This window comes from Caenorhabditis remanei, chromosome II, assembly GCF_010183535.1.
Source record: "Caenorhabditis remanei strain PX506 chromosome II, whole genome shotgun sequence".
Taxonomy (NCBI): domain Eukaryota; kingdom Metazoa; phylum Nematoda; class Chromadorea; order Rhabditida; family Rhabditidae; genus Caenorhabditis; species Caenorhabditis remanei.
The window spans coordinates 10,018,135-10,043,790 of NC_071329.1; the positions used below are offsets into that span (position 1 = coordinate 10,018,135).

Below are 25,656 nucleotides of genomic sequence, written 5' to 3' on the forward strand. Positions count from 1 at the left end.
ATGACAAACAGTGCCATCGCCTTGCCTCCAACTCGAATAAATCGTCGTCGATCGACAAAAGCTCTTCATGATTTCTTCAGCCGTCCGTTCACTCAAAGGTAATTTTCCTTTTTTGATTCTCTTCCAATTTAATCTGACTAGACATCTAAATATCTTTTGATTCATCTAATTTGTCAATCTTCATTTTATTGGTCCCTTCCGTTTTGACGGATGACTGGTTTGTCTTTTGATGTGAAATTGTTTGAGATTTATGAGTGGAAATGAAAGTGACGGGGGAAGTCTATACGAATCGAGATCTGAGAAACTGATTCCTGATGTGACGTTTATCTCAATCTGAAAAATAAAATAGGCCACGAGACACAACCCTTATGACGTGGCAGCTCGCGTGACTAAGAAGTAGATCGTGGCGTGACTAACGAAGTGGTTGAAGGGCGTTATGGAAGGACGCATCTTTTACAAAAACCTTCAAAAAAGTTTAAACTTTTGGATGAAAACACGCGAGATAAGTACTTCTTGTCAGGGACTCAGATGTAGACATCAACAGGTGATTCTACAGGAATCGAAATAGAATTCAGCAGTTATGAAACTTATTCTTTCTCCTCTGTAGAGTGGAATAGATGACTACGAATCGATAACCACCAAGAAGTTTGATTGTAAATACAGGTTACACTTTAAACATATGTTGACTATTGGGTCACCCCCATTATCATCCAAAAACGTAAAACCTACAAAATCCTTCGACCATCGTGATGCTCTTTTTATGATCTTTCCTATTTCCTCCTCCGATTGTCCTTTTTTGTTTGGTTCTTCGTCTTCTTCTTCTTCGTCCACCCGTTGCTCCACGGTGCCCAATTATTCCGCCTCAGTGTTTCTTCTCGCACGAGCCCTCCTTCTGTCGGTCGTCCTGCTCAACGACGGGTCTCTAGAATAAACAATAATCGAGGAAGGTGTGGTCACTGAACTGGTTTACTCCGAACCCGAACTTCTCGGTTATTCACACATTCCTCTTCCCTTCCACTGTCTACCTATTAGTCATCCTGAACAACATCTGAAGATTCCTCCTTGTAACGTCATCAGGCATTCGGGTGCCCGGGATTGCACTCCTCCGGAACTCTCGACTGAATTGCTAATCGCTTGAATTGCACACTCACATACTCGCCTGGAGCACACACTCAGCTCCGGCAAACTTACATGCTAACCACTCGCCAACCAACTTTTATGTTTTCCCGTCGCCACCGCTGATACTTATTTTTCGAAAGTTTCTGGTTTCCTAACATATATACAAACAAAACAAAAACATGATGGTTCCGAGACTTCAACTAAAACCATTGGCTGTTGGAAATGGGTGAGTTGGGTGGAAAAGGATACTGTAGGTCTCTATATGTTTCTCCTTTTTTTGAAGTGCTTCTGTTTATGTATGCCAGGTGAACATTTCCTCTTTTCAGTTAGATCCCTCTATTTTGGAATTTCTTTGTCTCTGATTTTCATCTGATTTTTCTAGATCTCTCTAATTTTCTCAAAGCTCTTTAGAAAACAAAGATTCAGTTCCTTTTCTAGTATTTTCGGTTCCCATAAAAACAAAAAAATGTTTAAAGTACAAACAATGGAAAGGATAGTTATATATGCAACAATGCTGCTGAAGTACTCTAGTTTTTTCCTTAGTTATTTGCTCTATTCTTTTGAGAAAAGGAACTGTTCCACTTCAAGGGGAAGATGTCTCAATTTCTGATTGAGTTTCTATGAATACTTTCAAAAAGATATGAGAATTCATCTGTTTGGACAGCTCTTCAGAAAAAGCCGACACCTTCTTTTTCTTCTTTCAATCTTCCTTTTTAGTTTTCCATGTCTTTTACGAAATTCAATCTTCGACAGGCGGCGGAAATGGGACGACAAGAAAAGGAAAAAGAGAGAATGAGAGAGGAAAGGAGAAGACGAGCCTTGAATTTCTTGCATCCCTTCTGTGAAATGGCTTTCCTTTTCTCTTCGTTTTCTTCATCTGAATCTGTTCTTGTTATCGTCATCGCTGAAAAGAGCATCTTCTCTTTACGTTTGCTTCATGATCCTTTTTCTTATATCAAAAAGGAAAAAGAAGGAAGGTAGAGAGTCTTTTTATGTCTATCTAAATCTATTTTTGACATTCTCTTGGATGCAACAGAAGAAGAAGATGAAGAAGAGGATAGTTGAAAGAAGAAGAAAAAAGAAGAAGTAAAAGAAGGACTGAAGGACAGAAGAATAAGAAGCAACGCAGAGGCAAAAGGACCTCTTCTCTCGTGTCGTCTTCTTTTTGTTGCCATTTCAATTACACTTTCACGCACACGTGTATAGAAACAACATTTCTGAACTGCTCACACATATAAAAAGGAGATAACTGAAAGCCTTCTTTCTCCCTCTTTTTCTCTTTTTCTATCTTGAGTTTATTCCAAGTTCAACGGATTAGTGAAATTCTCAGAGTTTCCTCTCGTTGAGAGTATTCGAATGAACGCAATGAAACAATCCAGATCTGTCTTCCTTGTGTTTTTTCAGCTATATCCCGTGGCAAGAGCGGATGAAGAAACAAATGTAGAACAAAGCTGTTATTGTTCAACTCAAATACTCAAAATTCAGTGTGATTTCTAACTCTAACTATGCAAAATCAAATTATTACAAAGCGGATCAGTCGAACTGTGACGCTCTTTCGAACTCTATTTTTCTACGTGCCATTTGTTCACTTTTATTGTGAAAACTGACACCTTTCGGTCATCTATCCTCCGATTCTCAATGTCTGCTCTCTTTCTCTCTCTCTCTCTCTCTCTCTCTCTCTCTCTCTCTCTCTCTCTCTCTCTCTCTCTCTCTCTCTCTCTCATTTTCTCTCAAAATATTCACTTCATCTTTTGTCAAAAAGTATGTGAAGGTACATTGTGAAGTGAGTTTTCTTAAAAAGGTCAGTCACATGTTCCTCTTCTATTTTTTCGTTTTCTCTCTCCGGCCGTGCCAAATCTCATTGTATTGTGCTTCTTCCTTCTCTTTTTCTCTTACTTTCATGTAGATACTGATGAAATGGTTTTGTCACATGTATTCTAGACAACGACTTTTGTGGGAATCATCCTTTGCCACGTCACTCTTGTTTTCCTTTCCTCGTTTAGTGTCTCTTTTCTCACTCCTACTGAGCTAAAACAGAAAAAGAATCACTCCCTTGAGAATATCCTCCCCCTGACCATCCAAATCTCGTTTATTTTTCAGAAGATCGCAGTCGATTGCCGGTGTTCGGGTCTCACCACGAATCAGTGTGGCGCCCAGCTGCATTGGATCAAAACACGGAGTCAACATGTCGAACACCATTGAAATCTCCATCACAATACAGTGAGTTTTTCCAATTATTTTATTCAAGCGCAATAGCTTTAGCTTGAAAAACACATATTTTATAGTGATTTCGCGACGACTGAAACTGCCAAAGAAATAATTTGTGAACTTTACGAAAACGAAACAGAATCTGAAGAAAATTGGAGTAAAGTTGGAACAAGCTCTCCAGTTCGTTTTTCTCGAAATATTGTTTTCCCGGAGAAGTTCAGTTATCAGTATGTATTCGAAAAGACTCAATTGGTCAAAGCAGTATTCTCTCGGTGTTATGATCGGAATAAACCGTCGAGTTCAAGCAGTGATATTCTCGCGACATCTATCTTCAAAGTGGATGAACTGATCGGATCTTTCGGATTACAACTTCGTCGACAACTTCAGAAAACTGGAAATATTGCAACAGCATTGTCTGGAACTCTACGACAATCTGATGAATATTTGGGAGGAATAATTGTATCAGCTGAAATGCCTGAAAAAGAACAACCAATTGTTGTTCAATTCCATGGAAAATCATTGGATCGTAAAGACTTTTTGTGGGATGAAACTGCTGTTTTCTTCAGAGTTCGTTTATTTTCGCTTTGAACTTTCAAACAGTTTCAAACTTTCAGGTGTTCCGTTTAGAAGAAGGAAAAGACGATGACTCGTTGGTTTTCCTCTATGAAAGTGAAGCTCTGAAGAATCATTCTCATCCTCAATGGGCAGAATTTCGTTTGGATACTCAAGACGCAGCAGACAACAGAAATCGACTTTTAGAAATTTGGGTAATGTATAAAGATGTCGATGGGAAGGAGGGATATATTGGAAAGTTTCTGACGACATATGCAAAAATGAAATATGGACCAGGATCTGATAATGTTTATAGTGTCATCAATGATGTGAAGAAAGCACAGAAAAAGGTGATTCTCTTGTTTTTTAATCTAGTAGTAGCAACAAAAAAGTTATACAGAGTTACGAGAACAGTGGAAAAATGGAACTTGTCAAATTCACAGACGTCTCTTTTTACTCTTTTCTGGATTATATTGTCAGTGGGTGAGTGATGAACACATTTGAAAACAGCACGAGACGAGTTTCAATCTTTAGAACTCAACTTCATTTCGAAATTGGAGTTGACTTCTCTACTCCAGAACCAGTTCATGAGTTGGATCAAAGAAGATTTGACGGGGAATTACATATGGCAATTAGAGCAATTGGATCTATTATCAGAGATTATACACCGTATGTTATTAGGTTCCATTTAATTAATCAGTCAAGTTTTCAGGAATCGTCTTTTTGCTGCTTTTGGAATAGGAGCCAAAATCCCACCAACTTTTCATGAATCTAATGAATTCTTTTTGGTGAGATGAGTCACTGTAACAGACTGAAATACGATTTCCATTACCTTTCAGAATTTTTCAATGGATCCGATTTGTCGTGGATTGGATGGTGTGATGGAAGCATATCGGAAGACTCAATCCATGGTGACTCCATTGAAAGAATCTAAACTGTCTCCTGTGATAAATTATGTAACGAGAATGTCACATCGATCAGGATTCCGTGGACTTCATTATCACGTGCTTGCATTATTTACAAGAGGAGAAGTCACTGACTTAAAAGTGAGTGATTCAAATACTCCTTCCGATAGAGCTCTTTTATTTTAAGGAAATTCAACAAGCATTGAACTCTGCATCAGATGCTCCATTATCTATTCTGATCATCGGAATGGGTGATTTTGACTTCACTCCTTTGCAAAAACTCTGCTCAAAACGAAAGGATGGTCGACGAGATGTTGTTCAATTTATTCATTTGAAATCTTTGCTCAACGGAGCAGAAGCTCCTTGGCTCAATAAGTCAAGAATAGCTGAAACCGCGCTCCGCAATGTTCCTCATCACATGGTCCAGTATATGCATAATGCGAACATTGCTGCGAAACCACCTATTCAGGTATTAAAACTCAAAAAACATAATATTTCTACTCCAAGTTCTAGGTTTGTCGATCTCCACTATTCCACAGTTCCTCTTTGATTCCTGATAAACCAACTGAATTCGATTTTGAATTAACAAAAGACAATCGACACGTTGGAATTGAAATTCCAAGTTTGATGCCCAATTTGATTCTTCCTCCGGATCTTTCACCTCGTCCAAGACAAGATAGAAGAGGAAGTGATACTCGTAAGATCATCAAATTTCTAAACACGGATTTCTCAATTCATATTTTTCAGAATATCTTGATATTGAAACAATGCGTGGAAGTCTAACAGTCAGAGTCCCAGAAAGATGTCATTCGGTGCTTCAAACTAGTAGAGAACAATATCAAAGACGACTAAAAGAGAGAGGATTGGCACGGGTTTGTCCAAAGCAAAACATTTCTTTTGAAGTTGATTTCAAGTTCAGATGAAATTCCCGCGTGTTGAATTGAGTACATTGGAATCAAGTGGTGGATCTACACAAGACTCTTCTCTATAGTAATCTATTTCTTTCTCTATTTTTCTATCATTTCAAGTTAATTTTTCTCATCCAAATCTTCTATTTTCTCTCTGTTCTGAATGGCCAAAAAACTGACAACCAACGAGATTATTTTGTGTGTATAAATCGTTTATTTATGGTGGTTATGATCTATTGAATCTCTCGAATTTTTCATCCCATTGAGTAGACAAATTGGTAAAATAGCTATCAGTTTCATCTCTAATTGACAATTCCTGTACATGAGGCATTGAGAACTCATTTTGAAAGCATCTGCCGACTAGAGGATACAAAGTGACACCTGAAAAATCAGAAATCGAAATAAATAGATTGAATAGTTTGAACTTACGAACGAAGCGAAGAGAGAAGAAATAAACTCGATATTGTTTCACACTGAATACCATTATTATGAGCATCAGAAATGAGTAACTGGAAATTCAAAGAGGTTAATAGAAAGATTACGGTAGTTATAGAATACATTATCACGCAGAAGTTGAATGCAAAATGTAGATAGAGACAGGTTACTGGATACGCTGTTTTGAACGATTTTGACATGTATAAAGTAAGAATTATAGCCATTATAAAGTTGTTGACTCCAGAGAAGATGACAACGTTTCGAAGCAGCTGAAAACGAGATTCTGCATAAAGAAAACACTGACATTTTATTCACAGTCATCACTCTCAAGTTTTCAGATAGCTGAAAACGGACACTCAATGTATACATGTCATCAACTCTTTCCTGCTGAATAGTTTGAAGACGTCGCTTGTTCATAATGAATAAAACGAGATAGAACTGAAAATTTGAAATTATGGTTCATTTATGACCACCATTTTGATCCTCACAAAAAACGACGCACAGCTGATAAAAACTCCAAGAAACGCCATGACTGAAATTGGAAGCAAATCTGAAAATTAAAGTTTCCTGGAAACTTTTTGAGTGGTTTCCAAGTACCAAAGAGCATAATAATTGCAGATACACCACATGCAACTGTGAGTTCAGAGCATACCAGTACAGATATCCATTTACGTTTTTTAGTTTCATATGTATCCACGTAGTATGTTGCAAAGAATCTTTCAAATGCAACTGCGAGACTTCTGTAATTAGTCACGTCTTGTTTGGAAAGAATCGAGATCAATGAGAGTGTCATGTAATCTCTAAATGTTAGGAACCCCTTTCATACACCCGTGATATTACATTCCACAAGCACATCCCATATAAAAGAACTGCATCAGAGAACCAATGACGAGGGACATTGGATAAACTTCATTCTCTTCATTTTCATCTAAAATAATAGTAAAATAGATAAATGTATTTCCTCTTCACAGAAGTCATACCTGTCAATGCTAGTACTCCAATTTCATAGAGACAAGTGATGAATCGACCAACTAAGAAGACATAGTAACCCGAAAGCATAAAAAGACCGATGAATGTCAAATTATAATGAAACGGACTCTTGATCGTTGCGTATATTACCAGCAAGAAGGAAGGAATCTCGATGACCATTGCGAGCATTTCGAAGTGAATGAAATAGAACATCCACTGACAATGAAAAGATATTTCGGGAGGGCATTTGTGCACTGGCGAAAAAGGTAAATTCATTCCAGGAGGGATTTCGTGAATAGAAATGATCAAATGTTTTTTTGAAAAAAGAAAGAAAACAGGTGAGAAACTTGTGAGCAACTTGTGAGCAACAACTAGCAATTTCGTATGATGGATTGGAATTCTATGACAGGGTGCATAGTTGTTGAGCAGCTGAACTTTCGAGAAATCACAGAAACATCTAATTAAGTACTCATTTCGAGTGAATTGCAAATGTCTTCTCAACAGGATGCATAATTTAAGTGCCCTCCACGGTTCAACTTTTCTTGGCCCGATCCTCGAAAAGGAACCGAACACTGTCCAGAAAATTGACTGACTGACTAACATGTTTTTGAAGCACTTTTCAACACTATTACTTTCTAGAGTTTTACTGTTTTTACAGTACCAAAAGAAGTGTTCCGCAGTAAAATAGCAAAAACTAGAAGTGTGTGCGGCAAAACTGCGAAAGGAGCGTGCCCCGATTGCGTTTCCCCTCGCCCCTCCCTTTTGCTTTTTTCGACCCGAAAATGCGTTCTCAATTAACTTTCTCAACGCATCGACTCGCTTGTTGCTTTGGACATAGATGTTCGGTTTATGCTACGACAAGTTACGAGAATGCATTTATTCCGCAGAAAAACTCTGCACTTTTCCTTCAGAAGCGAATGCTACACGTGACTGGTATGTTTTGTCGTTGAATATTTTTCTAAAAAGAGTAATATTTAAATTTCAGATGTACAACTGGTTCGTGCCCGTTATCCAGATGAAAAACAAGGGAAACCCCAAGAAGAAAATGATGGAAATCAATCGAATTTAGAGGAAAAATCGAGCGAACAGCAAGAAGGGCCGAAAAAAATCGATCCCGCTACCAGTAAGTAAGAAATATGTTACTACACGCATACTAATATAGTATTGTTTCAGTCAGAAAATTGAGGATGTATGTCCTTGCTGTAGCGGGTCTTTCTTTTGTCACTTCGTTTATAATGTTATCACAAATGTTTACTGGCGATCGAAATTCTACGGACGGATTAGCAAGTGAAGACTTTACCAGGTTGGTAATATTAGCTTTACCTGTTGGTATTCAAAAAACGTTTTCAGACCCGGCATTCCAATGAAAACATTTGTCGACAATTACTTGAAGCACGGAGAAGTGAAGCGAATCGTTTTCGTTCCCGGAAACACCCGTGCTATTGCGATTTTGCATCCTGGAGCTGTGATCGACGGAAAACCAGCGTCAGATCAATCTGTAGTTGTCGAATATCCACAGAATGCTCAGCAATTTTGGGCTGATATTCGAAAAGCTGAAGCGGAAATAGGAATCGGACTTGCACAAGGAGTACAAATCGACCTATATCAAGGAATGACCACCCTCAAGTATGTTTTCATTTTAAAAAGAAAATTTCTGTTGATTTTTTTCAGAGTGGTTGAATTACTGATTGGAGTGGTGATTCTCGCTTGGCTAGGAACTCAGTACGGTCGTCTCCTACGGAAAAGACTCTTGGAGAATCAGGCCAAAAACGCAAAGAAATAATTTAATGTATACTTGAAATGTCTGGTTTTCTTAATTAGATAAATTGTCGATTTAGTAAAGATTTTAAATGACTTGAACTTGTTTTCTCTGTTCGTTACATAACAGTTATTTCTGTTCTTTCTACTTCTTTTCTAACGAAACTATTATTTCTGTTATCTATCAATAAGAAATAGACAAAATCTATTTTCCAGCTATGACTGATCAAATGCGAGATATGATCGCCCAGCTGATGGGAAGTCAGCATGTCGACCACAAAGGTAATAAGCTGACTGGAAGAAAAATTAGCTATTTATTTCAGAGAAACCATCCATGCCGTTTGACCATCATAGTGTCTGCCGTGCTTTTTTGTTGGGTATCTGTCCGCATGATATGGTCCCTGACAGTCGTCTACAGGTGAGTTCAGTCGGGTTTCCGACGACATCTTTAAACTTTTGAAAAAAGAAAACCACTGAAATGTTAGGTGCCCAGTGCTGCGAGCGTTTCATAAATCCGTCGGGAAAACAAGGTTGATTTGTGAGTTTTGAATGTCTCTTTATTTCACACAACTCTTTAACTAACTCTGCCATCTCGATTCCGAAGTGTCATTCTTTTTTGAATAGTTCGGCTGCCGCGTCGAAAGTCGAAGATCATCTCAGACTTTGAAGCCATGAAATCGTGAGTTCAGCTTCTCCGTTCCATCTGGAAAACAAAAACTTTTGTGGGTGTTTCCTTCGATTTTGTGCACCGTCTCGGACATAGAAGAGTTTTCTATTACCAGTCATACATATGGGTTTTCAGAATGTCGTTTCCTGTCGGAAGGTTCATGAGCCTGCTCACAAAGCAGATTACGAACGAGCACAGAAGGAACGGGATCATTTCTACGATGTTGACGTGAGTGGAAAAATTATGTTTTCTTAATTCTAGTCAGGTTTTACATTTCAGGCTTATGAAATAATTGAGAATGCCGTTCGTCTCGTTGATGTTGAAATCGCTAAAGTTCGCGAAAAGTTAGAAGATGATGTGAAAACCCAGACATCACAAGCAGCAGATTCAAAAGCTAAGCAAGTAGCAGAGATTGAAGAAAAGATTGCAAAGGTAAGGAAATTATAAGTATATTTTCCTGAAAAACATATGCGTTGGTTTCAGAATGTAGAAGACATCGAAAAGTTGGGAAACGAAGGAAAGATTGAAGAGTCGATGAAACTGCACAAATATGTGGAAGAACTCAGAGAAAAGATACATGAAATTGAGGTAACTGAGGATAAAATCAAAAACAGTAGGAAACAAACATTTTCAGGAAAGCCAAACGGAGATTAAGACTGCTGGACCAGGATCTAATTCTGCAAAGTTGCGTGTCTGTGAAGACTGTGGAGCCCAGTTGAACATCACCGACCACGAGTCACGTATAGCGGATCATTACAACGGAAAAATGCATATTGGAATGGTTGAAACTAGAGAAACTTATCTGAAAATGAAAGAAACCATCGAAGAACGTCGCAAGGAAAGAGAAGAAAAGTTGGGGTCCCAAAGAGGTTATCAAAGAAGAGATACATACGGCAGGTTAGAAGTTTAAAATTGTATGGCAAATTTATAAATCATTGAATTAATTCAGACGTGACCGAGATAGGGGAGATTACAGAGGAGGCGATCGTGATCGTGATCGTCGCAATCGTGACAGAAGTCGGTCACGCGATCGATCGTATAGACGAGATGATAGGGACCGCAGATATGATCGCGACAATCGTGACAGGTAATTCAAATTTTCCATCACCGCTATATTTTGTTCGAAAATTGATAATGACCTTGTTCGTGAAGTCTTTCCGTTTGTATCATTACATTCGCATCGTTGAAGGTCAACTTCCAATTCTAATCTATGTTCTTTTTTCAGACGCGATCGTCGCTACTGAGCTGTCTTCTAACCTTGGGTAACAAAATCTTTTACTTTCATCATCGGACGCCTTCAACAGAACCATTTCAATATATTTGTGTCCACAATTTTCTCTTCAAAACGATTACTCTCAATATTTTTTTTCTTATAATGGTTCGATGGAATGAATTATTGATAAGCTATTTGATTGTTTTAATCTGTTTTGCTCAAAGTATGTGTTATTTCTGGAGTACACGAATATCTGTTGCTATGTCAACAAGTAACCAATGGCAATTCGAGAAACGAGCACAAACCAATATTTGATTTGGCTACAACTATTATGTTGTAGTCTGCTGCTCTGACTCATTGGTCTCCTTTCTCTGCAATTCTCTCGCCATTCAGTAAACTGTCATTCCATTTGTTTATCAGACGAAACGTTTTCTCACGATATCACTAATCATTCTTTATCAGTTTTATTGTTCCTTTTTTCGTAACATCGATTATTTCAGGACATGATCCGCAGACGTGGAGGACCGAATGAGTTACGGGCTGAACCGAGCAACATATCCGACCATGAGGATGATCAAAGAACTAAAAGAGGAAGAGTTCGTTTTTAGTTTTCATCAGAAATTTATTGGTTCTTTAAAGGAATCAATTGGGTTTCGCCATTGGATTTACTTCGTGTTAACTGTTGCTGTCGTATATGCTGGAGTAGTTGCTTTGCATCGAAGAATGCCTGCTGTTCGAGACGGATCATCTTTTGAAGAATTCAGTGAGCAGAGAGCTCGTGTCTTGCTGAAACAACTAACTGCTCTCGGTCCTCGTCCCAGTGGCTCGGCTAATTTAGAAGTATGAACAAATATGATTTTTGCTAGTTTCTTAATTTTATTTCAGGAAAAAGCGTTCGGTATGATTCAAGATCGTATTGAAAAAGTTCACAGCGTTGTTAATGATATTGGAGTGAATCGCATGGAATCAGACGTTCAACGACCATCTGGATGTTTTGATCTGAAGTTTCTCAGTTCATTTACTCTTTGTTACCACAAAATCACGAATATTGTTGTTCGTATCGGACCAAAGGAAGGGCCGTCTGGAAACTCTCTTCTTCTCAATTGCCACTTTGATACAATGCCTGATACTCCTGGAGCAACTGATGACGCAGTTGCTTGTACTATTCTAATGGATGTTCTCGAAGTTTTGGCTCATTCCAAAACTGAACTTCAAAATGACGTCGTTTTCCTCTTCAATGGAGCTGAAGAAAATTTCCTCCAAGCTGCTCATGGCTTCATCAATCAACATCCATGGAGACATGACATCCGAGCGTTCATAAATTTGGAAGGAACTGGTTCGGGTGGACGTGAAATCCTCTTCCAGGCTGGACCAGGAAACTCCTGGCTGTTACAAACATACTTGGAGAATGCTCCCCATCCATTCTGCTCGGTGTTGGCTCAAGAAATTTTCCAATCAGGAATAATCCCATCAGATACTGATTTTCGAATTTTCCGCGATTATGGACGAATCTCCGGACTCGATATAGCTTATACAAAGAACGGATGGTTTTATCACACTGAATTCGATGAAGAATGGCGCATCGAAGCCGGTGCAATTCAAAGAGCTGGAGAGAATGTTCTTGCTGTTGTTCGTGCAATTCTCGCTTCGCCATATCTCGAAAAGCCAGCATCATTTGACGAAGAAAATCGATGGGTATTCTATGATGTCGTCGGACTCTTTACTGTTTACTATTCTGTGAGCTTTGGAAAACTCCTCAATTATTTGGCTTGTTTCGCCACATATCTCCTTGTCTTCCTTCGAGTCAGAAAAGGAGTTTACTCGATCGGAGATCTGACTGCTGCATTCAAACACCACGTTGTTGCTCTTATTGCTATGACTGTTACGATGCTCGTCATCATTGCGTTTGTGGTACAGTTTGATCTTGTAATGTGTTGGTATAAGATGCCGGAAATCGTTGGAGCACTGTATGTTCTTCCAATGCTGATTGCTGGAGCCATTGTTCATTCTCATTACGCTGACAACAACCGCATCCGAAACGTTGAAATGGTCCAATACGACACTATCCTACTTTCATTTGCTTCGATCCTCTTCTTGATGACATTCTACAACCTTTCATCCGCTTTCTATGTTCTCAACAATCTCATTCTACCAGTCTTCAAAGACATAATCATCTGGACTTTGGGAATCTTCGGAGTAATCCGACGTGTTACTCCTCGAATTCTGTTCTTCACACAACTCTTCTGTTTCTTACCAACATTTGTGTTTGCTGCTTATGCCATCAGTCAGTGTGTCGACTTCTTCGTTCCAGTTATGGGAAGGTAAAATATATACTTCATATATCGAAGTTAACATCTTTATTTTCAGACTCGGAAACGCTATCAACCCAGAGTTCATTATGGGTCCTATCGGACTTGTCATTGCATCCAGTTTTATTTTGTTCGTCAACAATCTTTTCTACATTTCCCGCCGAATGAACTACATCATCAGAGTCCTGTTTGCCATTTTCGCACTCTTCATTCTCGTTTTGATGACCACAAAAGTCGGATATCCATACGAGTACTCTCATGAAAATCCCCGTCTTCGACGCATTATTGCGCTTCATGCCAACAGGACTATTTACGATTTCGAAGGTCATCTCATTCAAAAAGACAATGCTCTATTTGTCCATTCACTTGATTACCGTGGTGCATCAGATCTGCCATCTCATTCATTCTTGCAAGGAAGTTCTGCCCCTAACTGCACAGGTGTCGCTGACGAATACTGTCGTATGCCATATTATACTGCCATTCATGAGCTATTTCCACCTGAACAATCGCTGTGGGTTCCTGTTCCATCTCCAGTTGTACTTCCATACCCTATTGACTTGCAAATGGTTTCGCGTCAAGTAGTTGGAAACAATTTGAATCTCACGTTCGAGGTAAAACCCGATTAATTTATTAGAATTTACAAGAACTATTTTCAGATTCGTGGTGGTTATGACAAAATGTCACTTCACGTCACTCCTTTGAATGATTACGATCTTCTCTCCTGGTCGTTCACAGATATTGATATCGAGGAGTTTGGACGTAGACAGACTTATTTCGTCTTTATGACTTATGGATACGAATCACCTAGAGTTCGCCGATTCTGGATTCTTTTGGAACATGTTAGTTGATTATCGAATAAAAAATGAGCATATAACTTCATCTTCTGTTCAGAGAAACGGAGCTGCCTCGGATCCGGAAAAACATGAGAACCTCGAATTGTCTGTTGCCACCCATTATGCTCATGGAATCTACCAGGAAACCGAGACGTTGAGACAACTGAGAGCGATGATTTCATCTAGAAGACAAACACCAGAGCAAGCTGTAGGATGGTGGAGGTGAGATTGCCGGATATCTAGATCGCAAACTATTAATTATCTTTTTCAGATGGGGAATCACGATGGTCGGTGGACGCTCAGAAATCGTTGTCAAACTCTTCTAATCATTTAAACAACAGAGATCCAGATTTTATGTAACGATTCACGGCATTTACTGCTATTATTAAATACCTTTTCCGATTCTTTTATGATTTTTACTGTGATTCTCAACTTTCCACATTTCCCTTCTAACTTTCCCCGATTACAATTTCTAAACATTCCACTTCCATTACTGCTCTCCTTTCTCCATTAATTTATCACGAGTATGGGTGTAACGTTCTTGTCTTGATCCATTTCCACAACAAAAAACACTATTTTACAGAATTTATTTATTAAAATAAAGTTTTACGGAAGTGTTTCTCATACTACATGCTGTGAACTTTACCGGGGTCGGGTCGGCCTGGCCCGTTGCAAAAATCCCGTGAGCAAACAAAAAATGTTCCAATTTATACATGTTTCATCTCAGGTCTTCGAGTATAAAAAGTTTTATGATCACGGACTGAAACACGTTTTCGATTGTATAAATATTGTTTTATTTATTAATGGTAGATGGAACGAATTGGACAGTAACTAGAGATCAAAATCTTGTTGGATCGAACTTCAGAGAAAATCCCCCAGGTTTCACTTGTTCCGGTCGAACTTCAAATTGTTTCAAAAGTTTTGCAGTTTCAGGATCGACGTGCGCCATACGATTTTCTGGCTGCTTCGGTTTGGCTGCTGGGGGTGGAGCTTTGTTCTGCTCACTTTTTGCGGGGAACGTTGGAAATTCTTCTGGTGGTACTGGATACGGCTCTTCTCTGAAACTCAATTTGTATTATTTGCTTCATTAGAATGCAACTTACGTAAACCATTCATGATCGAGAGCTTGAGAGGCTGAGAATCTGTTTTTTGGATCCAAGGTCAACAAACTGAAAATATAGTATTGTTTTATAGCTAATTCTGGTTTCAACCTTTACCCATTAAGAAGTTTGAAACCTGTATCGTTGAGAAGTCTGCCAGCGAGGAACTTTTTTCTCAATTGATTATATGGATACTTCTCAAAAGTCAACGCCTTCCATCCGTCCAATTCAGTCACTCCAGGCCATATAGCTTCAGTTGGTGTGCCCAATTCCATAAAAATTTTCTTGATCTGCTCTAGTTCCCCACGACCAGGGAACAACGGTTTCAGTAATATGAATTCAGCCATAATGCATCCAACAGACCACATATCAACAGGAGTTGAATACAATCGAGTGCCGAGGAGCAGTTCGGGCGAACGATACCATAGAGTCACCACTATTGATGTGAATTTTCTCAACGGATCACCATATTCTCTTGCTAGACCGAAGTCGGCAATTTTCAATACTCCCGTATGAGACATCAGAAGATTGGAAGTTTTAAGATCACGATGTAAAATCCACAATTGGTGCATGTGCTCAATTCCAGAGAGAAGTTGGCTCATCAAAGTCTTTTGCTCCCCTATGGAGAAACGTTTGTTTCGACGAGACATTGTATCCAAAAGGCTTTTCATGTCATGCTCCACAAATTCCATAGCCATATAAATTTTATCCATATTACTTCCCAGCAGAATTTCCTTCACGTTAACAATATTCGGATGATTTCCAGCTTTCAGTAACATGTTGATTTCGCGGAGAGCAGTTATCGGAAATCCCTCCTTTTCTTTCTCCATTTTCAAACGTTTCAACGCAACAATCTCGTCAGTCCGTTTATCTTTTCCACGATAAACAACTCCGAAAGTTCCTTCGTCAACCCGATTGACACATTCATACTCATCGATATTTCTACATCCCATAAGCCCAGGATAGAAAACTGGGAGCTGAGAGATAAGTGCTTTTTGCCGAACAGCATGTCGTTTCTTCATTGCCTCCCTGTGTAGTCTTTGCTCAGCTTCAGTCATATCTTCCCACTCCCTGTCTTCGGGAGTTCTGTTGTATTTATCATCATCGCTTTCGTCGTCAGAGTTCAGTGGGTCATCAAGAACTTCGACCACATCATCGTCTAAAAACTTAAATTTAAGCAGAAGTCTTGCTGTTATTGATAAGCATACCTTCATCATCATTTTCAGATTCAACTTTTCCTTGTTCATCATGATCACTTTCAGGGTCACTTTCGAATTTTGAATACTTCTTAGGTCCAACTGGGGAATCTATGATTACTTCAACGATTTCCTTCTCATCCTTTTCTTCTAATATCTCAATTGGCGACATTTCAACATCTTCCACTACCAAAACCTCTTTTTCTTTTGTTTTATAATTCGGATCCAAAACTGAAAACTGACAATTATTAGTATATAGTACATCTGTATTTCACACCTCTATCAAAAAGTTTTGCTTCTTCTTGATTATTAGTATGTCGTGGCTTTTTGATAGGAGATCCTTTAAGTTGATCTTCATCAGGAGTTCTCGACCTGAAGAAACTTTCAAAAAATTAAATCACATTTTGTGAATGATTGAGTTTACTTTCTATGTCGGTCCTTGTTGCGGTCTTCACGTCTTCTATGCTTATCAGCATCTCTGTCGGAAGACCGATCTCTTTCAGGTCTTCTATGCTGATCTCCTTCGTGTTTACGATGGTGATGGTGTCTGTGTTCATGGCTCTTTACATCTCTTCCAGGTTTTTCGTGTCGTCCTAAAACTCAACATATTACCAAAACATTGATATCATTCACTTCCGTCAGCTTGTGTATGAATATAAAAAGGATACCTTTGAAATCTCGATCTTTTTGTCTCGTTTCAACTTCACGTTCTCCTCTCCTATCATCTCGGTGCTCCCGTTCTTTTCTTCTTTCTCGTTCTTTTTCTCGGTATCTCTCTTCCTTAGCTTTTTGCTGAAATATATATTCAATCAACATTGAGCACCGAAATGAAATCATACCGCATCTTTTGGCTGAATCGAAAAACGTTGCTCAGTAGTATCGTCGTCGCTTTCACTTTGTTTTCGTTTACTTAATCGGCTGAGGATACTCTCGCGCATTTTTGATTCTAGACCTAAACTGGTAAATAAAACTTTGGATCTCAGTATACATTACCTTTGCTTGAGCTGGTAGATTTGGCTTCTTCTGAACTTGATGCACGATTACCTGAAATTGCATGTTCAAAGATGTTCAGTAAACAAAATTACTCACTTCTTTTATGACTTTCATCAGATAATTCACCTTCATCGTGTGAGCTTTCCTTATGGTCGCTCATGATAAAAACTGAAAAACTTTTGAAGATTGTCTTATGCTTTCTAAAATACCAAATTTATCTCACAAAAAAATAATTTTCGAGGACGATACGGTATGCAAGTCCGCAAACACCACTACTTCCCAGTGCCCAAGACATGACGAGCAATCATTAGAAGTGAAACCCAACTCCAAGATGTCAATAGATTTTAGAATTCCTGGATACCGTCATTTTTTTCAAACGTTTCTATTTATCTATTTATATAATTTTTATCAGAAAATGGCTCTTCCCGGAGAACGATTCCACGTGCTCGCCCAATTGGAGCATCTCCAATCTAAGTATACCGGTACAGGCCACGCCGACATGAACAGACACGAATGGGTAGTAAATCAAGTAAGATTTTATGCCGGAATTTAGCACATAAACGCAATAGAAACTACTAGAAATGCATTGCAACTATTTTTGGATTTTTATTTAATTATTTCCAGCATCGTGACACTCGAGCTTTCCAAATGTCGCATCCCGGAATGAACACATACATCGCAGTTGTGGAGAACGAAAGCCGTGCACGCACAAGATTCAATTTGATAAACCGGATGATTCAGCCATGTGGTCCGCCACCAGAAAAGAATCCACTCGATGATGTTTAAGCATCTGACTAACTTATAATTTTGCCCTTGAATAAAACTGATCTCCATCTGATTCAGAGAGTTTGATTTTTTTTACATCTGTGTTATTGTTGAAATACTTGGAATTATTTTACATGGAATTGAAGTATTAGCTATAGCTAGTGCAGTTCAGAGTGGATGCTAAACCGCCCGATACATGCATCTAACTTAGTGTTCAGAATGTAAGTAAATACTTTGAAGATGAATGATGTATGGCAGCATTAGTATAGGTTTGCAACATACAAAAATCGGCTCGGTTTGGAAAAGAGCCCGTATCTTCTCCAACACGCAAACAATCCAATCGACTGGTATCCATGGGGTGAAGAGGCTTTCAAAAAGGCCAAAGAGAGCAACAAGCCGATATTTCTGTCAGGTAAATAATAGAAAGTCAGGCAGCTGAAATGTAAAAATTACAGTTGGATATTCAACATGTCATTGGTGTCACGTTATGGAGAAAGAGTCATTCGAAAATGAAAATACTGCAAAAATATTGAATGAAAACTTTATCGCAATCAAAGTCGATAGAGAAGAGCGTCCCGATGTTGATAAGCTTTATATGGCTTTCGTTGTGGTATATTTGAATTTTTGCTTTACATCTTCATTTTCTTTTTTTCAGGCTGCAAGTGGTCATGGTGGATGGCCAATGTCAGTTTTTCTGACACCGGAACTTCATCCCATCACTGGTGGTACGTACTTCCCTCCTGACGATAATCGTGGAATGCTTGGATTTCCTACCATTCTGAACATGATTCAAACCGAGGTTTGATTCGGCGAGTACGAAGTTTGAAAAATCAATCGAATTTACAGTGGAAAAAGGAAGGGGATAACTTGCGAAAGCGTGGTGAACAGATTATCAAGCTTCTTCAACCAGAAACGGCTTCTGGAGATGTGAATAAATCAGAAGAAGTATTTCAATCAATTTACTCTCACAAACAATCTTCATTCGACAGCAGGCTTGGTGGATTTGGAGGAGCTCCTAAATTTCCGAAAGCCTCAGATTTAGATTTTCTGATAGCTTTTTCGAGTGCTGATTCATGTGGTGATAAGAGCAAAGAGAGTACCACAATGCTTCAGAAAACATTAGAATCTATGGCTGATGGAGGAATCCATGATCACATTGGAACTGGTTTCCATCGATATTCAGTTGACGGCGAATGGCACGTTCCTCACTTTGAAAAAATGTTATATGATCAGTCCCAACTATTGGCCACATATTCAGATTTCCATAGGCTCACTGGAAAGAAAAACGAAGACATAAAATTTGTTATCAACGACATTTTTGAATATATGCAGAAGATCAGCCACAAGGAGGGCGGGTTCTATTCAGCGGAAGATGCAGATTCTTTACCAAAAAATGATTCTAAAGAAAAAATGGAAGGAGCATTTTGTGTATGGGAAAAGGAAGAAATTAAGAAGCTGTTGGGTGAACGAAAAATTGGGTCAGCAGATCTTTTTGACGTTGTTGCTGACTATTTCGACGTTGAAGATAATGGAAATGTCCCCAGATCATCGGATCCTCATGGAGAATTGAAGAACAAAAACGTTCTTAGAAAGCTTTTAACCGATGACGAATGTGCTGCTAATCACTATCTTACCGTGGAAGAACTGAAGAAAGGAATCGAAGAAGCGAAACAAATACTCTGGGAGGCAAGAACAAAACGCCCAAGTCCACACCTGGATTCAAAAATGGTGACTGCATGGCAGGCATTAGCGATTTCAGGACTTGTCAAGGCATATCAAGCAACAGAGGATGTGAAGTATGTCGAAAGAGCTGAAAAGTGCGCGGCCTTTGTCAGAAAATACCTGGAAGAGAATGGGGAATTGAAGAGATCTGTTTACTTAGGAGGTGAAGGAAATATCGAACAAGGACACCAGAATATGAAGGCATTTTCCGATGATTATGCATTCATGATTCAAGGACTTCTCGATCTATATACAGTTCTTGGGAAAAATGAATATCTTGAAAAAGCCATCGAACTGCAAAAAACGTGTGATCAGAAATTTTGGAGTGGAAACGGATACTTTATCAGTGAACAGGCAGATGAGGGAGTTTCAGTGAGAATGATCGAAGGTATTTTGCTGAACACAAGTCAATTTAGGATTCACACGTTTCTTTTTCAGATCAAGATGGGGCAGAGCCTACAGCAACTTCAATAGCTTCAAACAATCTTCTTCGACTTCATGATATTCTAGAAAACGATGAATATCGTGAAAAAGCGAATAAATGCTTCCGTGGAGCATCTGAAAGACTTAACAAGTGAGGGACAATAAATTACAAAGATTTCTAATTATTTTCATCAGTTTCCAGATTTCCAATTGCTCTTCCCAAAATGGCAGTTGCTCTCCATCGCTGGCAAAATGGTTCAACAACGTTTGTGCTTGTGGGACAGTTCGAATCAGAACTCCTTGTTGAAGCTCGTCGGCGATTGAACGAGAAACTGATAGAGAATTTATCAGTTGTACATATTCGTTCTGAAAATGAAATCGGAGCATCTGGACCATCTCATAATGCAATGTCGCAAGGTCCACAACCGGCAGTATACATGTGCAAAGGATTCGCTTGCGGCTTACCAATCAGAAGCATCGACGCTTTGGACAAATTGTTTAATAAGTTGTGAATATGTATTTCATATCTGTTGCAGACTATTTTAGATAACTTTAATCAAATGTCGTTTTTGCCAGTTTAATAAACTTCTTAGCCATCTATCGAACATCAGTTTCAGCCTTCACCACGACCACCACGTGTCGACTGATAAATTAACAGATTGTACTACTTTGCATGTAATGTGCTAGAGGACGGTCTCCTTATCAATATAGGAGACTGACGACACTGCCAAAGTTTTACAAGCTAATTTATTAGCGCTCTTCGGTCGCAATGGCACACTTCTAATTGGTTTATTGATTCCAGAGTTTGGTTTCACTTGCTAGATAGGACAAGTTTCGATTCATTTACTTTTGTTTGATGAATTCTACAGTAGGATTCAGTTCAATTGTAGATAAAATTGTAAAGAAGAAAACAGTTATACTTGAAACTACTTTATTTCAGAACGACGGTTCAGTTAGAAAACTTTAAATTATATTTAATCTGAAAAGATAAAGTATTTTAGTTGGAATTTTCTATGACTTTTTAGAGTGGAAAACTCTTATCCAATCATTGGTTTCTACGGATTGTTCCGATCGAAGCGCATTTACAGAATATATTTCCATCCATGTGATTCTATATTCTTCTTGAGACCGAACAAAACAAAACTACCGTAACCATAGAATAGTTTCATAATAACTAAAACTTAACCTGATCTTACCTTTCAATTCTCTCACATCCGCGTACACGTTTCTCTTTCTTCCAATTCCTTATCTTTATGGCCTTTTCCCCCATTTTACCGACTATCATGCGGACGTGGCTTCCTTGCTCCCTCCGTGGTTTTTTGAAAACACTCAAAGAGTTATTTTTGTACACAGACCACATTAAAAGTTACGATTTCCTGTAAATTTCATTGAAACTTGGGTGTGGAAGTTTTTTCATGATGGCATTGCACAATTGCTCATGTAACTCTTATTACAGTTCTTACTGTAAAAAATTATTCGAATTCAGAAGATTGGTACCATTTTTCATGAATCTCTAAAATTCCGTAACTTCGGAAACTCAAGAAATAGTCTGTGCCAAGAAATATAAAAAACTAAATGTATCATTAAAGACCTTGAATTAATAATAATCCTGTTTCTTGATTCCAGTCTCACCTGTCGTGTCCACCACAACCATCGTCATACCTCAGATTCCAATCCTATTACCATGTTTCTCTTTTTCTCTTTCTCTGTTTCTCTTTTTTAAAATCAATTACTTTTTATCAGTCATTCCTATTTTAACATCAAGAGCACACAATGCTCTCTCATCTCTCTCTTTTTCTTTTTTGAACATCTATTTCCGGTTGTTTTGAATTGGTTAATTTCAGTTTTTAAATCATGAATCTTCTCCAAAGGAGTCTGATTCTTCTTATTGGTCTCCTGCTGGTTGTGAACTACGCAAGAGCTGAATGTGAAGAAAAAGAAGAAGAATATCCATCTAGATACCCAATTGCTTATTTTGAATGGGAAAATGTAAAGATTCCAATGACGATTTGTTTATGGTTAATTGGTGCATCCATTGCTAAAATTAGTAAGTTTGTTCTCTGAATATCGAGATGAAACTTCAAATGAACAAACTTCTGAAGTTGCAAAACGCTTTTTCAGTATTTAATCTGATTCCACATCTCAATGAACTCTTCCCCGACTCTGCTCTTCTTATTATGATCGGTTTGATCATTGGAATTATTTTCAAATTGGCGGGAGTTAACAAGAATGCATTCTTTTTGGAAAGTGAAGTTTTCATGCTTTATCTTCTTCCTCCGCTAGTTTTCGATGCTGGATACTTCATGCCTGCTCGACAATTCTTCGATAATTTTGGATCGATTCTCTGCTTTGCTATGCTGGGAACCACATTCAACATCGTAGCTATTGGTGAGTCTTATACTAAACCTTGGTCATCTAAATTAAAAAATATGGGTATTTTCTTATTGTTAATGTTCCTTGAAGTGGAAAACGGAACAGTAGAAACATTAGGAAGACTCGCACTTATCTTTATCACAATCGAATATTTTTATATTCCAGCTCTCTCCCTTTGGGCCATTGGTCTGACTGGATTATTCTCAGTTGAAACTCCACTTATTCATATGCTTCTCTTCGGTTCGGTCGCTGCAGACGTCGATCCAGTGGCTGTAATCGTCATTTTCGAAGAACTCAAAGTGAGAATCAATAAAAGTTTAACGTCTTTTGATAACGATTTGAAGATGGAAATCAAAATTTTCAGGTCAACGAAGTACTTTTCATTGCTGTGTTCGGAGAGTCTCTTTTGAATGATGGAGTTGCTGTCGTACTGTATCGAATGTTCTTGACATTCTCAGAAATCGGAACAGAGAATTTGATAACTTCTGACTACATCAATGGAGGAGTTTCATTCCTTGTTGTTGCTTTTGGAGGAATTGGAATTGGTCTTCTTTTTGCTTTTTTGGCAAGTCTTCTCACAAAATATGCTCGTGGTGACGAAATCAAAGTGCTCAATTCCGTCTTTATTCTCATCCTACCATACACTTGCTATCTTTGTGGAGAACTCTTCGGACTCTCCAGTATTATGGCGTAAGTTCAGGAAATAGAAAGAAAGAATGAAAAAACAACACTTCCAGAATCGTGTTTTGTGGTGCCGCAATGCGTCAATACTGTCGTGAGAACGTCGACCCAGACACTGTCAGATCGACTGAGTCATTCATCAAAGTGCTTTCTCTTGCTTCCGAAACTGTCATTTTCGTGTTCCTCGGTCTTTCAACAGTATCATCAAACCATCATTGGGATACTTCATTCATCGTTCTCACAGTGGTCTTTTGTCTGATCTACCGTACTCTTGGAGTTGTTGTCATGTGTTATTTCTTGAATAAGTACCGTTTGAATAAGTATACCAAGGTAAGTTGCTCTATCAATATTCACTAAAGAACATAGTTTATTGAAGGTTGATCAATTCATTATGGCTTATGGAGGTCTCCGTGGTGCTATTGCTTACGGTCTCGTTGTTGCTATTCCTGAGTTTATTCCGGCAAAGAACATGTTTGTGACAAGTTGTATCATTGTCATTTACTTCACTGTGTTCCTTCAGGTATGTTGGATTTCGAAATATAATTAGATTTCCGTTTTCAGGGAATCACATTGAAACCAATTGCTGAATTCCTACAAGTGGAGAAGAAGAACGTTCACTCGAAGAACATGATCGAACATATTTATAGTGAAGTAAAATATCCAAAGTTATCGTTTCCTATTTTGTAAATTTCAGCTTATTGATACGACTATGGCTGGAATGGAAGATATTGCTGGATTCAAGGGACATCACTGGATTCGTGATTCGTGGAATACATTGAACAATAACTACTTGAGACCAATATTAGTTAACAAGAGCAATATGAGAGAAATGGATAAGACGAAATTGGTCAGAAAGTATAAGCATTTGGTTGATGAGGATGCGAAGAAGATTGCTCGAGGTGACTATAATAGTAATCTTGTTTTCACAAGAGCCCTTATCGAACATACGAGAAGCAGAACGAATACAGTTATGTAAGTATAACTCAGAGGTCAATAAATTTTTTGAAAAATACATTTTCAGTGAAGGAGTGAGTCCAACTGGAAAAATTGACTTTGGGAAGCACATGAAGGAGCAACATGGAATCACACTTTATGATGAACATGATAATGTTCCAGTGTCAACTTCTAACATTTTCCAAGAAACTTCAGAAATTGAATACTCTACTAGAACTGAACAAATTGAGACTGTTGGAGTTCAAAACGATGGTTATGAATCAGACGAATCGAGTCACTTCCATGAAAGAGTATAGGTTCTTCCCCTTTTTTTCCAATTTTCTTTCTCTTTTTATTAACTGGTCTCAAGTAGGTAGACTGTGTTTTATAAACAATGTACATTCATCGAATGAAGTTTTATCAATAATTATCTCTTTTTGTAACTTCGCGGCGAGACGTGGAAGATATAGCGAGGCATGCGCCTTTAAGGATTACACCCAGAGTGAAACATAATTTCCACATTCGACTAATTCGCAAAAAATGTCAGCTAATCGGGAGTTTTCGCATATTACTCTATCATCCACTCCATTCAAAGTAAGTTTTTTTTCTCCTATCAATTTTTATGTTATCCATGACTTTTACAGAACCGAATGGACCAGCAAGCGAAGAAAAATGACTCCGATGTCGAAAAAGACAGAAATATCGCTATTAAATGTGCAGAACGCTTCAATTACAACACAAATCTTCTTAGAAAAGTAAATATAAGCTTTGGATCAATTATTGCACTATTTTTTTAGGTCACTTTGAGCGATCGTTTCGAGTTGGCTGCTCTCGGATTCGAAATGAAATCAAAACCAAGCTCATATTTAGACAAAAATCAGGAATCGGAAGAATTCGATTATATTTATCGGTAAAATTCGAAATTATCAAAACATAATGAATTCTACTCTTCAGAAAAGAGAAAAAACAGGATTATAATGCCTCCCCACTTCCTGCAGGAATGAGTCCAACGAATCCAGTAAGCCCATTAAATGTTTAAATATACCAGCCTGGCTGCCGCGCCTTCGGCGCTTCATCCGGCTGGCCTCTTCTTATTTTCCTGTTCGCCCTCTCACAGAAGTGTTCATGTGGTCGAGTGGTTAACGCTCACGCCTGTCGCTGAAAGGGCGAAGGTTCGACTTTTGCCCATGGCGCGCTCTCCCCTTTATTTCTCAAAAATCTTGCGGACATCCTGAAAAACAGACAGACAAATCCACAAACAGAGCCCACACGCGTTTTATATATAAGAATGATGGTTTCGATCCACTCGAAGCAACTCTTTTATGTTAAACTATTTTTTTTCAAGTGTCTAATTTCAGTTACCAGCTGGGCGCGGTTTTCTTTCTCCTGCAATCCAAGCAACCAATAGTGCATTCCCCTTCGCTGGAAGTCCGAAATCAACTCCACAAAAATACTCGAACAGCCCAGCACCTCGTCAACCCATCAGATCACTCTTCGACGATATTCCAGCAAACATCGCATAAGTTTTTGTTGTTGCCCATCTTTCCCTGTTTTAACATAAAATATTGTTTTTACTTGGTTGAATACCACAAGG

At 38.5% G+C, this 25,656-nt stretch overlaps 11 protein-coding genes across 11 annotated transcripts; 8 read left to right on the plus strand and 3 right to left on the minus strand.

Moving 5' to 3' along the window:
* GCK72_005727 (uncharacterized protein) lies at positions 1-5,775 on the plus strand (the record flags this gene model as incomplete). The annotated part of the gene is made up of 12 exons (XM_053725311.1): positions 1-98; positions 3,220-3,339; positions 3,405-3,894; positions 3,942-4,229; positions 4,280-4,362; positions 4,414-4,548; positions 4,592-4,667; positions 4,719-4,925; positions 4,972-5,253; positions 5,298-5,481; positions 5,532-5,656; positions 5,704-5,775. 12 exons carry the CDS (start codon positions 1-3, stop codon positions 5,773-5,775), a joined length of 2,160 nt encoding a protein of 719 aa, XP_053589505.1.
* A 143-nt stretch (positions 5,776-5,918) lies between these two features.
* GCK72_005728 (uncharacterized protein) lies at positions 5,919-6,920 on the minus strand (the record flags this gene model as incomplete). Its single annotated transcript, XM_053725312.1, has 6 exons — positions 5,919-6,073; positions 6,122-6,201; positions 6,251-6,396; positions 6,443-6,565; positions 6,616-6,677; positions 6,725-6,920. The coding sequence occupies 6 exons, from the start codon at positions 6,918-6,920 to the stop codon at positions 5,919-5,921; spliced, it is 762 nt and encodes a 253-aa protein (XP_053589506.1).
* Positions 6,921-6,963: 43 nt separating this feature from the next.
* On the minus strand, positions 6,964-7,285 carry GCK72_005729 (uncharacterized protein; the record flags this gene model as incomplete). Its single annotated transcript, XM_053725313.1, has 2 exons — positions 6,964-7,055; positions 7,108-7,285. 2 exons carry the CDS (start codon positions 7,283-7,285, stop codon positions 6,964-6,966), a joined length of 270 nt encoding a protein of 89 aa, XP_053589507.1.
* Positions 7,286-7,878: 593 nt separating this feature from the next.
* Positions 7,879-8,879, plus strand: GCK72_005730 (uncharacterized protein; the record flags this gene model as incomplete). The annotated part of the gene is made up of 5 exons (XM_053725314.1): positions 7,879-8,029; positions 8,082-8,219; positions 8,270-8,399; positions 8,447-8,722; positions 8,768-8,879. The coding sequence occupies 5 exons, from the start codon at positions 7,879-7,881 to the stop codon at positions 8,877-8,879; spliced, it is 807 nt and encodes a 268-aa protein (XP_053589508.1).
* Positions 8,880-9,188: 309 nt separating this feature from the next.
* Positions 9,189-10,765, plus strand: GCK72_005731 (uncharacterized protein; the record flags this gene model as incomplete). Its single annotated transcript, XM_003102397.2, has 7 exons — positions 9,189-9,272; positions 9,657-9,749; positions 9,801-9,953; positions 10,005-10,109; positions 10,156-10,418; positions 10,471-10,608; positions 10,747-10,765. 7 exons carry the CDS (start codon positions 9,189-9,191, stop codon positions 10,763-10,765), a joined length of 855 nt encoding a protein of 284 aa, XP_003102445.2.
* A 472-nt stretch (positions 10,766-11,237) lies between these two features.
* On the plus strand, positions 11,238-14,202 carry GCK72_005732 (uncharacterized protein; the record flags this gene model as incomplete). The annotated part of the gene is made up of 7 exons (XM_003102420.2): positions 11,238-11,330; positions 11,374-11,574; positions 11,620-13,055; positions 13,102-13,654; positions 13,700-13,882; positions 13,935-14,098; positions 14,148-14,202. The coding sequence occupies 7 exons, from the start codon at positions 11,238-11,240 to the stop codon at positions 14,200-14,202; spliced, it is 2,685 nt and encodes an 894-aa protein (XP_003102468.2).
* A 512-nt stretch (positions 14,203-14,714) lies between these two features.
* On the minus strand, positions 14,715-17,325 carry GCK72_005733 (uncharacterized protein; the record flags this gene model as incomplete). Its single annotated transcript, XM_053725315.1, has 10 exons — positions 14,715-14,934; positions 14,980-15,045; positions 15,094-16,135; positions 16,185-16,403; positions 16,450-16,544; positions 16,597-16,765; positions 16,841-16,964; positions 17,012-17,118; positions 17,166-17,216; positions 17,262-17,325. 10 exons carry the CDS (start codon positions 17,323-17,325, stop codon positions 14,715-14,717), a joined length of 2,157 nt encoding a protein of 718 aa, XP_053589509.1.
* Positions 17,326-17,580: 255 nt separating this feature from the next.
* Positions 17,581-17,951, plus strand: GCK72_005734 (uncharacterized protein; the record flags this gene model as incomplete). Its single annotated transcript, XM_003102496.2, has 2 exons — positions 17,581-17,694; positions 17,790-17,951. 2 exons carry the CDS (start codon positions 17,581-17,583, stop codon positions 17,949-17,951), a joined length of 276 nt encoding a protein of 91 aa, XP_003102544.1.
* Positions 17,952-18,107: 156 nt separating this feature from the next.
* GCK72_005735 (uncharacterized protein) lies at positions 18,108-20,587 on the plus strand (the record flags this gene model as incomplete). Its single annotated transcript, XM_053725316.1, has 7 exons — positions 18,108-18,151; positions 18,200-18,342; positions 18,386-18,540; positions 18,586-18,729; positions 18,777-20,040; positions 20,091-20,226; positions 20,278-20,587. 7 exons carry the CDS (start codon positions 18,108-18,110, stop codon positions 20,585-20,587), a joined length of 2,196 nt encoding a protein of 731 aa, XP_053589510.1.
* A 1,342-nt stretch (positions 20,588-21,929) lies between these two features.
* GCK72_005736 (uncharacterized protein) lies at positions 21,930-24,379 on the plus strand (the record flags this gene model as incomplete). Its single annotated transcript, XM_053725317.1, has 8 exons — positions 21,930-22,122; positions 22,197-22,463; positions 22,614-22,747; positions 22,813-23,138; positions 23,186-23,459; positions 23,506-23,649; positions 23,824-24,101; positions 24,151-24,379. The coding sequence occupies 8 exons, from the start codon at positions 21,930-21,932 to the stop codon at positions 24,377-24,379; spliced, it is 1,845 nt and encodes a 614-aa protein (XP_053589511.1).
* Positions 24,380-24,602: 223 nt separating this feature from the next.
* On the plus strand, positions 24,603-25,585 carry GCK72_005737 (uncharacterized protein; the record flags this gene model as incomplete). Its single annotated transcript, XM_003102474.2, has 5 exons — positions 24,603-24,656; positions 24,707-24,817; positions 24,860-24,972; positions 25,017-25,080; positions 25,421-25,585. The coding sequence occupies 5 exons, from the start codon at positions 24,603-24,605 to the stop codon at positions 25,583-25,585; spliced, it is 507 nt and encodes a 168-aa protein (XP_003102522.2).
* Positions 25,586-25,656: the final 71 nt, after the last annotated feature.